This window comes from Prionailurus bengalensis, chromosome B3, assembly GCF_016509475.1.
Source record: "Prionailurus bengalensis isolate Pbe53 chromosome B3, Fcat_Pben_1.1_paternal_pri, whole genome shotgun sequence".
NCBI lineage: Eukaryota > Metazoa > Chordata > Mammalia > Carnivora > Felidae > Prionailurus > Prionailurus bengalensis.
The window spans coordinates 4,538,818-4,551,861 of record NC_057355.1 but is presented as its reverse complement, the minus strand read 5'-3'; the positions used below and the strand labels follow the sequence as shown (position 1 = coordinate 4,551,861).

Here is a 13,044-nt window from a genome sequence, read left to right as displayed (position 1 = left end):
CAATTTTTAATTAATTTATGATATTCTATTTAGGGAACAAGCTACATTTCACTAACCTATTCCCCTGTTAAACATTCAGACACATTCCAAGTTTTCAGGATTATAAATAAAAACCTGAAGTATATATAGCTTCTTCTAATTTTGTGTTGGTTTTGTTTTTGTCCGATTCCTACATGGAGAATGCCAAAATGCTTTCTATAAGGGTTCCATGTTCTATCAGAAATGTGGAAGAGTATGGGTTTCACTATAAGCCTGTGTCAAGGCTCTATTACTAACTTAAGCAGGTAAAAATAATACTGCGTTATCAAAAAAACCAAATGACTCAATATTTCCTAAATAGAGGCTTTGCCTCTATTTACCTCTTCTGTGAGCTGTCTGCCCGTATCCCTTCATCAGCCTTTGGGGTAGGGTATCTGAGAAAGTTCTTCAAACAAAATCCCAAACTATTAAGTCAGTTATGAAGTAAATTTCCAAGACTGAGCTCCATCTAAATTAACATAAATAGAACTAGAAGCATCTAACCCCATTTTATAGGGGAATAAACTACAGCCCAGATCATTCAAGGGACCTGCTTGTGGTTACCCTTCTGGAAACATGGCCTAAACATAAAACCAACAAGCAGTGGAAACAAGGCCAGCTCTCATATTCTAGGACAGGCTGACAGGTGACAAGGTGGGTCCTCCTAAAAGGTCATGCTATGGATGGGAAACTAGCCACATCCAACGTTGCCAATCCTGGATAGAGAAGAGCAGAGGGCAGGAAAATAAGCCTTCTTATTTGTTCAACAGTCAGGTGGGGAGTGGGGTTGGCAGCACAGAAAGTCAGGCTCAGAAGGCTCCTGATATTGCATTTTATTTTAGGATGCTTTCTCACTGCCATGCCCATATACTTACTTCTACTGTCCCCTATTCCTCATCTATTCTAATCCACCTGCCAGCTCCACTTAGCACTGGTGCCACACACGTCACACGTAGCCATGGATAAGGAGCATGTAGTACATAAATTAACTCAAGACAATATTTAATAGATTCATCACAGCCTCAGATTGAGACGTGGCCTGGGTCAGTAAAGAGAATGTGGGAGCTACAGTCAGTCTGATCTGGATGGAAATCCTAGGTGATAATTACTAATGCAATTTTTAAAACCATCATTTAAAAATTTTGAGGTAAAACATGTAAAAGTACATAAACCATACACATAGTTTCGAGGCTAAAGAAAATGACCAAGCAGGTCAAGAAACAGAGCAACGCCAAGACTCCCAAATTAACTTTTGAAATTAACTATTTCTCCAAACTCTTGGAAGTATCTTGTGAAGAGTTGGCAGCTGGGGTCCTGAAACGGATCGCTCCGTGAGCACACAAGGCATCCTCCTCTCCACTGAGAAGTTCCATACACGCACACAGTGGCCTCCACCTCCTGCCTGCATTCTGGCAGACACACTTCCCTTTTTACACTCACTTGCCTTGCCCACCCCACTCCCCAACAAGTTACGTACAATCAAATCTGAGAGATGATCCGATCCAGAACTGAAGCCACTGGTGTCTGAGTCAGAGGGGCTGCTAGAACGTGAGTCCAAGATGGGCCGGGTGTCTAGGCGGGATCCTCTAACTGAGGGTGCTGGAAACTTGTCCACCAAGTCAGATCCAAGGGGGTCTAGAGGCAGGAAGCTCAAGGGGGGTTTCCCCAGGACATTGCCCAGTGGGTTGTGGAGCATGCTCAGTACTAGGAGAAAAAGAAATAAGGAGGTCTCATGACCTCTTCGTTTTCTTCCCAGTCAACAGTCCTTCCCTTTTCTCCCACCCAACAAGATACACAAAGGCACAACCTTGGAAACATGGCAGAACCATCACTAGAGTATAACAAGTAGACAAATCTCCAACACCTACCACGGCCAACCAGGGCCCATTAGAGGTAGTTACAGGACAGCTTTTTGAAGACCAAAGTTCTTGCTGTGACAGCAGCAGCAAAACTGCTCTCTGCCACCCAGACTTAAGGGTCAGTAACAATATCTGGGAAATGTGCCAATGGGGACCCTGGTCACAGCTGCTATTAATATCTGAATACACACATCCATGTTGCCTCAGGAGACACCTTCAGAACCATTAGAAAGCCCAAGCCACACTCCCTCCTTACTGCCTGCCAACACATTTATTCAAAGAATTCCCACCTTTTTTTTTTTTTAATGTTTACTTTTGAGAGAGCACAAGTGGGGGAGGGGCACAGAGAGGAGGAGACACAGAATGTGAAGCAGGCTCCAGGCTCTGAGCTGTCAGCATAGAGCCTGATGTGAGGCTTGAACCCACGTACCGCGAGACCATGACTTGAAGTCGGACACCTAACCAACTGAGCCACTCAGGCGCCCCAAGAATTCCTACCTAACACTATATAGCTAAAATATACAATTTCAGGACACATCCCACAAGTCTGGTTCAGAAGGAGCATGTCTTCTTGTTGGAGAAGTTCCCTTATGCCATGTTCCTGCATATACAGACTCTCTCCTATACACCCTGAACTTCAGACACTGAGGATGGAGCAGAATGACAGATGGTTAAGCCCACTCTGGCTTAAGATAAACCTGGAATGGAACCCGAGGTCAGCACCACCTCTCCATGGCTGTGTGCTCGGGGAAGCAGAGTCCTCGTTTTCTCACAGCCATCACGAGTGGAGCACCAACTATTTCATAATACCATCAGGAAGGTTCAGTAACTAGACAGCAGATGGCAAGTGCTCAGCAGAGCAGTGCCCAGCACACGGTAAACATTTAAATACCGAACATCAAAAAAAGAGTGAAGCAAAGGCCAGAAGAGATGAGAGAGGTAAAGTGGACAGAAGAGAACATTTTTCCACCCATGGCCTTGAAGAATTAAGGAATCCAAAGGAAAGCACACCTTTCTATCCGTGAGGAGGAGGAATAAACGTGTTTGCCACGGAGCATGGTGGCACGAAGGCTAGGGAAGAAGCATTAATCCGATACTGTTTCCATCTGAAGAAAGGGGAAAACATCCACCCCAAATGGCTGTGAGGTGAAACCAAAGTAACGTGCTGAAGTGTGCATAAGTGCTTCATAGATGGTGGCTGTGACTGGCTCCCCTCACTGGTCAGGGAGTGAAACACAGGTCACCAGGGTGGGTTTCCTCTCCGGTTCCAAGCTAGACTGAATGCCTGCTGGGGGCTGTGCTGAGTCCCAAGAGGCAGGAATAAACCTCTCCAAACATGAAGTCAAAGTGAAAGCATGCTTTCAGGGAACCAGACACACATGCCATTCAGGACAGAGTGCATGTGCCAGATGACACCAGCCCGCTCTCTTTTAGCCAAATGGCCTCCCTTTCAGATAAAGATAAGGCAAGTGTATCTTTAAATGCAGAGGATACTGCGGATGTGTGTATTTTATTCTGACAAATACATCCTTGAATTTTAAAGAAACTGTTATACTGGTTTCCAAAGGGGGTGTATCATTTTACATTTCCCCCTGCAATGATGAGGGTTTCAGTCCCTCCGCATCCTGGCCAATACCTGTTATGACCAGTCTTTTTAATTCTAGCCAGTTTAATAGGCATGTGTGTTGAGGATGGGGGAAGCTGTACCATATACAGCAAGGAGTCCATTACTTTATTACTTTGTGTTTTTAAGGAAACATTCTTTTAACTAGGCCTTTGAAAAAGTTTCCTAAGCACAAGCTTATAACTGTATGTTGAAAGTGTCTCTCAATGCTTGGACTCTGACATCCACCAGAAATAGTCCTTGTCAAAATTCTCAAATACTCTTGACAAGCCCCTCCCCTCATTGAAACACAAAATCAAAGCCCCTGAGCTCATGTCCTGAGAAGGCAGGAGGTGTGAAGATTTATTCCAGGCCCCTTCCAGGTGCTGCAAAACCTGGCATAAAACCTCTGGAAACTAACGGATCATATACATCGGCCTTACACGTGGTACCAATGTCCTGGAGGATCTCCTCTTTCTTCACATTTTACAAACCTAAGTTCACAGGGTGCTGAATAATGAGGTAGTAATCAAATTACACAGACCTTTGAAAAACAAGTTAGAGCACTGAGACTTCATCCTGAAGGCACCTGGCAGATACTGAAGAGCTTCTCGGGGGATGACAAAGGAGGCTGATCGGGTAAACTCAGCAAGGCCACACCTGCACCCAGGGCCCAACCCAGAGAGACAGCACTTAAACTCGACGGGCCCTTCTCTCCACTGGACCCATACGGGGCTATGAAGGAGGAAACAAGACAAGAGCTGATGGAAATAGCAACACAGGAGGTGAGTGACGGGTCATGTAGTACAGGTGAAAGACCAAAGCAGGTCAACAGAGTTGAAGCAAATGGAAAACCAGCAATTTCAATGTGCTGACAGCTACAATAGGGGTGAAGCGGCAGACAGGATGAACAGTGAGGACTGAGCTTTCAGGATGGTAAAATAATGTGTGACCACCGACTGGCTGACGTGCAGTGTGGAGTCTAAAAAATTGGCTAGGTCGCCCATATGGGTATCAAAGGGACTCATGGTGATAACTGAGCCTGGGGTTAAAATAAACAAATATAAAACAAATACTGACATCTTCAGAGAAGAAAAGGACTGGGAAACTAGTAATGAGGAACAGAAAGAATGACCCTGAGATAAATGGTAAATTCAGCTTGGAAGAATGTCCATCTTCCACTGGACAAAGCAGTACCCTCAAGGAAAAGCCCTCAGCAAGTGCAGAGGTTAGAGGGAGCACTCACCAGAGAGCAACAAGACAGAAAGCAGTGTGCTAACCCTGGGAAAAGGGGTAGCACGGTAGGGAGCTCTAGAAGTTGTCAAGGGAAAATGCAGAATAAGGCAGCACGCAGAAAAAAGCTCAAGGGAGGATGGCTGGCCCAGAGGTCTTGTGTCTGGGGCTATCAAGGACAACAAATCGAGGCCATAGTAACTGAGTCTTTCACCCAAGGTTTTTAAGAAAAAAAACACGTGCATTTGAAAGAGTCAAAAAGCAAACTGGGTGCCACTGGAGACCACTTTCATCATTCATGTCAATTTCCGTTCACTACTGTGGTGGTGCCTCCGTTCTACAAGCCACAAATTCATCCACCTCACCTCACATGCAATTTTTTCTTAACCATGCCCACAAAGATATCTGGAGGCTTGGTCAAATTCCCATGTCAAAGCTAGGAATCAGGTCTATAGCACTCCTCTAAATGTGATAATATACCTGTCTAAAAAGATAAAGGCATGACAACCCATGTTGGCCACTAATGAACTCCACTTCCTTAAATGCCCATGGCTCATAGTCAATCGTCTGTTCTACAGTCTGGACCAGGTTCCATCAAGCTCCTACTACTTGCTAATAGCAACTTCCATTTACTGCACATATAGCATGTGCTAGACACTTTGTTAGAAGCACTTCTACCTGAAGGTAAATAATCTTCACTGAATCCTAAGAAGTGAGTACTATTACCCCATCTTAAAGAGAGGATCAAGGATCAAGGCTCAAAGGGCAAGCATTTGTATAAGTAACAGCTAGTGAATGGCAGAGTGGGACCTAATTCTGATTCTGAGTTGTATCTCCTATAATGCACCATTCACTAGCTACCTTTAATACTCAGGACTTACATCTTTTTGTCTTCATGTTCTTGACACCTCTCTTTGTTCAAATTCCTTTTAAGACCATCAACTACTGACAAAGCTCTCTCGCCTACCAAAGGTCAGTGCCTTGGGATCTAAATCATCCAGGCCTTGAAACTTCTCTAGAACCTTGCCACTGTAGGAACTCATTAAAAATGCAACGTGGGCCCCACTCCAGACCTACTGAATCAGAACCTGCGCTCTGAACAAGATCCCCAGGAGGTCGGTGTGCACATTAAAGTGTGAGAAGCACTCATCTAGAAAAACCTGAGGCTTGCTACATCACTCTTCTAATCAGTTCCCCTTACCATGCCCCAAAAACCTTTGATATATCATTATTTCTGCAGGTTATTTAAACACAGCTCTTACAGCATAATGGCAACTAATACCTAAAAGAAAAAAAGCAAGGCGGCTATAGGACATTTCCCAAAGAGTCTGGTCTCGGGAAACACTAGTTGGGTGCAGGGTGAGTAGGGAGGACAGAGGGAGAGTGACAGTAAGCAGGAACAAACATAGAGTATAAAAGAGCGGTACAGATTGTGGTAATATAGTCTCAGAAAGAGTGATGACCGGAACAAGGCGAACATTGTGAAAAATATTCAAGACAACCAAAATTCTCTGTAAGCTCATACTGAGCAAAAACCAAGGGAGGTAGGGCCTACTGCTTGGGGCAGACACCACCTGCTAAGACAGAAGAAGGAAGAGGAAAGTGCTATGAAGGATCAACTGGGTTACCTGACAAAACTGGACTATGAACAACAGTTTAAGTATTAGATCAACTTTAAGTTGAATGGAGTTGAGAACTGTTTTGTCACTTATGAACATATTTAAGTACAATAATGCGCAAATGATAAAGGTAAATGTCAACAGTAAGAGAATCTGGGGACGCCTGGGTGGCTCAGTCAGTCAGCTGGTCAGCTCGAGTCACGATCTCACATTGCAGTTCATGGGATTGATCCCCCTGTCAGGCTCTGTGCGCCGATACCACAGAGCTTGTTTGGGATTTTCTCTTTCCCTGCCCATCCCCTGGTTATGCAGGCTCGCTCGCTCTCTCTCAAAATAAACAAACTTAAAAATAAAAAAATAATAGGAGAATCCAGATAAAGGAAATACATGTATTCCTGGTATAACTTTGTAACTTCTGTAAATGTGAAATTATTCCCAAACAAAAAGGCTTTTTTAAATGACACGAAGTGAAACTAGTCCGTTCCCATTTGACTTTCTCTGCCTCTTTCAAGGTAACCGGATCTAACCGGAAAAGGAGAATCAAGCACAAGTAACAGGGCCTAGAATCCCCAGGGGGTGGGGAATGGTAACTAAGTACCTTTGGAGTCTCTGCCTATAAGAAGAAATAATCTTCTTTTAAACAAGCTTTTTAAAGCCTCAAAAACATTTGTATGGATATTTGCAGGCATACATGTGGACAAAGTTCTGCCTTCTCAACCAACCATGCCAAGCCACTCCGACAGTAATTAACTCAACATCTGGCAGAGAGCAGGTGATCAGTATTTGCTGGGCAGTACTAAAAGGAAAGAAACATCACATCCCTTAGAGCCAGTATGCTCACTGAGGCCGCACCCTTTCGATCAAGGTTATTCAACTCAAGGACACAATACTGACCTAGCAGCAACTCAGAACTGGAGCAAAAAAATCTTAGCTCATCCCAACCCAGCCCATCACCAAAACAGAGGTTGAGAGAAGTAGAGTTACTTGTCACATCAAATTGTGACAATACTCCTTCCACTAGTTTCAAATACTTTCTTCGAAGAGAACTAAGTATATATAGGTACAGGCTGAAGAGAGCCTACTCTGTGCTTGAGGAAGGGCAGGACAGAAGAAGGACCTCCCTGCTCAATCCTCCCAGTAACCTGCTGGGATCCTCACAGCTATGTGTACATACTTCCACATTCAAGTACTAAAAGCAGGAAAGAGTGCTTCACTGAAAACTATCCTAACCACACAGAAGAAAAAGGGAAAGGGACAATGTCATTTAGCAGACAAAAAATCAGGATGCCCCAGGATTCACACACCTGGGTCACATCAGAACCTCCACTGCAGCAGTTTCCTGCAAATGTTACATTGGGAGGGCCAAGAATACAGTAGGAGTTTGATGAGAAGATATGGGGAAGACAAAAAAACCTAGTATCAACAGGCTTATGATTTTCCACGTGGTTTGAGATTTCCTTCAACCCAAAGAAGGAGCTAGGTTTCTAGAAACTGTCACTTGTGGTCAGATTCCCTAGAGTGACCTGAGTGTCCCTATACAGTCTACTCACATGGCACCTGAGCAGGTAGTTCTTTGAATATCTACAGATCAAAGGAAAAGCTTCTAGGGAAGATGGAACCTCATTTCAAGAGATGGAACCTGTCCTACTCCTGGCTCAGCCCATGACACCATACTTCCCCTGGTGTGACTAGCACCGATTCCCACTAGCTGGGAATCAGGAGGGAAGGAGCCAAAAAGCTAGCAATCCATGGTTTCCCTCTTCGTAACTTGAAGTAGTAAGTGTATCTACTAGAAAGGCACGCTCTTTAAGCTACACAATCTAAAATCCACAGCAAGTGCTAGGTCATTTATGCTGCAGGTCAGTATCTTGAAGTCCACTCCCCATCACAGGGCACAGAGTTTCCCCAAGGCCAGATGTCAAGCATTAACCTATATGGCTTGGGGGCTGGTAAGTGTGGAGAGAAGCCCCTAGACCTTTGCTCTACTCCTGAACTCCACAACTCAGGGACCGTAGGAAGTCTGACGCTTACCAAGTACCTCCAGCCCTGGTGGCCAAGCATATGGCACTTGTATCTTCCAAAAGTGACTAAGAAAAGCAGTGTGCTCTTCCTGGAGCAGAGGCACCATTCACCACTCACATGCTGGCAGGAATCAGGATCAGCTACAGACAGCTCTCAGGGAAGTCACGGGGAAGAGAAGACCTGGCAGAGGATTCCAGCTCATTAATGCTACCTCAGAGGGTACAAGAGACCAAATCAGCAGGAATATTTTTAGACCGATTGTTAACTTTCTCCACTTTCACCCTTCTATGCCAGCTCCTGTGGGTTTTTACAGCTGAGTCACTGTTCGAATTTTCTGAAGCCTTCCCCAAGAGTACAAAGTCACCCAGAGCCTGATGGTGGCAGCAGCAAGAGTTTGGAACTGTATGTGGGTATTGCCAAGACCCTGAGTTCGAGCTCAGCTTCGGGAGAGACTAGGCCCAAGACATCAGAGTCAGATGCCTGCTAACTCCTGGGAGTAATCATGGAAAAAACCCACACCAGGAGCCATTATTTCTAGCTTGAGATTTAGGGCCACATACTTGGAACCCTTCCTTCTCTCTCCCAACCCTTAGCTCCAGGTTGTTTGTGCTCAAAATCCACCTGAAGGCACACAGATAGAAAGTGGGAGGGCAGCACTCATTCCAGGTATAACAACAGACTGCTCTTTGCCTGGAACCCCAACCCTGCAGTCTACACCACACTCCAATTCAGGTGGTAGGCTATCGTTTGGGTGTGAGCTGCCTTCACTGACCCTGGATCCCACAGACGCAATGTGGCACCCAACAGAGCCTTTCTCCTCTAGAGAGAGGAGATGACTGCACAAGTTTCATTACCTGAACAAATGACACACCCAAGTCCCACGTAAGGTCAGCACACATGCTCCCCCTGTACCCAATTTCTTTCCTGCCTAGGAGGCACCCTATTATCATACTGCTTCCCAGGCCCTCCCTCATCTCTGCACTAAATGCTATTTCTCAGTAGACTTTCTGAGTCCACGATAGAATTCCTGTTCCAGTGTATGACAAAATTTTCTGTAAATGCATCTTCGTGCCTTAGAAGCTATGGAGGTTCAGAGATACTGATCTCTGAAGAATCCATCCATCCAGCTGATCAAAACACGTGGGAGGCAGAAGAATGGGAGAGACCTTGACTGAACTCTGCAGTTCAAAACTACCCAGGATTAACAACACAGTGGCTCGACATTCATCATTCATTCAACAGATACTTATTAAAAAGCCATGAGCCAGGTGCTGTGTTGCATGCTGGGGACACAGTAGTGGAGAAGTGGATGGTTGAAGGAGATCTGCAGGAGCGGAACTTGGTCCAGGCCAAGAAGTCCATGTTCCACAGATGAGGAGCCCAACTCTGTTTTGAGTATCACCTCAGAAAGGCTGTTTTGGAAGTATAGCAGCAGCAAAATCAAAATGCCGAGGGTCCCCCTTCTCACTCCAGGCTGATCCAGCCTGCCCACCAACAGGGAGCCTGCAAGTAACACAGCATGGGAACATACCATTCATAACCTGACTGGTGAGCAGTCAGGGCAGAAACCAAAGAAGGTGGACAGGTTAATCCCCTGGGGACTTCTAAAGGACAGTGGGAGAAAACAGGGCATGGCCTCTGGCATCCTCAGACAGAACATCTGGTCTACCCACTGGGCTTCGATACAAGACAGTCATTAAGAGTCCCTGCTTCCAGGCCTCCCCAAAGTAGATTCTCAGTCACCCCCTTCATGCTGAGTAATACTGCCTGCAACAGAGTCCCCAGGGGGGAAGTCAGGGAGACAGATCCACTGGGTGGGCACAGCTCATGAGCTGAGACTCAGGTAGAGGGGAGTCAGAACTGTCCACGGCACACTGTAGCTTTGAGGGGTCTCAGCTAGGGAATACATCACCTCTGGATGGACAGCCCCAGGGCAGTATGTGGAAATACCTTAACATAGGTGTTCTTGTCCAACACGTTAAGAGTTCTGCTCACAGGAACACAGGTGTAATAGAAAGCACAAGAGTTTTGGAACCAAAGAGCACTTTGAGTTCTGGCAGTTGTGTGACTTCTGGTACTTCACAACCTGTGACCTTACCTACCCATCTTTATGATAGAAGTAATGACTACCCATTTCATGGGATTGTACAAGCATTAAAGTCACGTGATGGACTTCACATAGGAAGTGGTCAACAACTGGTAGTTATTAGTCATTCCATCCCCCATCCCAAGATACTGAGGACAGCTTTCATGGTTCTACTGTTCTATTACGGGACTTCAGGCACACTACAAGGACAACAAAGGTAGTGCTGAACACATGCCACTGGGGTCTCAGGGAAAAACCAATGTCTAACATTCATCCTTCCCCAAAAGGCTTTCTTCTCAGCAAGAGGTGAGGCCTCAGGGTAGGCCCAGTCTTTCTAGAAGGAGGGACCCCACAAAGCTCCATAACCTAACCGATGCTGGCCTTGCAGGCACTACACTCAAAACCAGATTCCACCCCAGGGGCTTCAAAAGCAGGCCTCTGAGGCCAATGGAGCCCATGTAGCAGAAGGATCCTAGCCCCCTAAGAAAGGTCTCCATGTACCAGTCTCATGCTGAGAACCCAGTTAAAAGTTGTCCCTGTGCAAAAAAAAAAAAAAAAAAAAATCCTTAGTGGAAAAAATGGAAGCCCCTGTTGTAGCAACTATCACACTGCCTTTGGTATACCTTCTCATCTGTTTACCCTTGGTAGCTACAGGGATTTGTAAGGGCAACAATTTTATTCATCGATGGACCTCCAGAGCCTAATCTAGTACCTGGCACATAGCCAGGGCTCAATGCTTGCTGAATACATTTAACCAAGATTTTCAGGCAAGGGCCCTGCCATCTTCCTCCCCTACCCCCAACACTGATGAACACATACGATGGCATAAGGTGGTCAGTGGTGAAGCCACAGCTGCCTGGGGCAATGTGTCACCAAGCAGAGCCCAAGGCGCAAGCCTGCACCTGTGCTCCACAAAACACAGCATGGATAACTCCCAGACTGCCCAGAGATGTTGAAACACCTCCCTCCCTCCCTAAAGAAACTGAGCTAGTTGGTCTTCAGAAGGGAAGGCAGTGTAGGCACTGGAATGTGGGCCGCATGTTCCCGCATTGCTGGCAAGGGTGCCCGATCTGGCACTGCAGCTGGCTGGTGGGAGGGCTGCATCCTACTCCAGTAGGCAGTACCCTCGTGTGGGCTGAGAAGGCCCAGAGCTCAGGGAAAAGAAGAGAGATGGCCGTCATCATAGCTCCAAAATTCGAGGACATCACGGATGTGAGGGATGGGTGTGTCCTTAACCCTCAGAAAGGAAGACACGGCCACACTAACCCTGCCCATAGCCAGATGACAGCACTGGGGCAGCCCTCTGGTCCCTGTGAATGCTAGGGCCACAGACTGCAGTCCCTCCCTGATCCACAAAATCATGTGATATTTACCACTGATGTGCCTGAGATGAAAGGTGAAGAAATAAATTCATCCCCACTCCGGAGACAAATAGCTACAAGCACAGGACTTTCAGGCAGCAAGGAAGCTGGAGGAATTACGACTGGGTCCAAGCTGTTTTTTTACAGCCTAATCTCACAGTAACTTTCAGGCTACGCTCTCCAAGCCCCAACCTGCGCCCTCCTGCAACCTGTGTGCAGTAGTACTTTTCAGAAGGACCCTTGTAGCTAACAGAGACCAGAGCCAAAGAAGGGCCACGCCCCAATCTGACACCAGTGAGAGATAGTGCCTTAGTCAAACACTGGTCACCACAGACAGGTGCCCACCTCCTACATAAGCTCTTCTGTTATTCTGCTCAGATACAGTGGGAATGAGGACAAGGTCAGCTTCATAGGCCATCTGGGTCAACTTCAGAGTACCACATAAAAGAAGCAACCATGGCCTTCCAGCCAAGATCTCCAGGCACAGGATGCCACACTTCCTTGCCCCAGGGCAGTTACCAATCTTTCTGGAAAAACCTGAGTCAACTGAAGGCCAGTACTTCAAGAAATTCTACCTTAACCCAGAGGTAGTTACTTAGACAAAGCTCTTCCCCATCATCAAATTAAAAAAAAAAAAAAAATCCAACCCCCTACCCCCAATCAAATGGGATAATGCCAACAGACAACAGTCCCGGGCTCTGCAAAGCATTCTAAAAAAAGACCTGCGGCCAAATAGGGTGGAGGCCAGAGAAATCAGCAAGACGGTACCTGGCTACCATGACTGCCAGTTTCTGGAGCTGAGGAGGTGAAGGAAGGATGGCAGGCTCAGTGAATCCCACGGTCAGCACCAATAGGAAATGGCTGCCCCCCACTAACTTTCCATGTTCCCTAAGTATCTGCTGCTATTCTTTTTATTAAGGAATAACGTACATAAAGCGAAATACATGGGTTTTAAGTTACCTATAGTATTTCTGAAGTTCCCATTTCTTCCTGAACACTCCAAGATTTGGTTGGGTCTGGCCAACCCTCCCCCGTGTACAAGAGGGAAAGAAATGGGCACTGGGAAGTTCTCAGCAGAAGCAGTTCACGGGGTTGGCCTGGAAGCCCCTTCAGGCTGTCCCCATCAAATCCTCCCAAGGCAACAAGGGGTCCTAAAGGGGAGTGGCTCTTCCTCCATCCATTTGGTTACCCTTCACACAAAGAAAAACAAAGCCTCCGCAGCTGAGAGTTACTCCACCCCACT

The 13,044-nt window shown here is 46.3% G+C and overlaps 1 protein-coding gene across 12 annotated transcripts in view; it reads right to left on the bottom strand.

The window, feature by feature from the left end:
- CPEB1 (cytoplasmic polyadenylation element binding protein 1) overlaps positions 1 to 13,044 on the bottom strand; it is a 90,612-nt gene that overhangs the window by 12,551 nt on the left and 65,017 nt on the right. For all 12 annotated transcript variants that reach the window (XM_043554660.1, XM_043554659.1, XM_043554658.1 and 9 more), the window contains one exon: positions 1,496 to 1,722. In XM_043554660.1, coding sequence (XP_043410595.1) covers positions 1,496 to 1,722 — 227 coding nt within the window. The remainder of the gene's footprint in view (positions 1 to 1,495; positions 1,723 to 13,044) is intronic.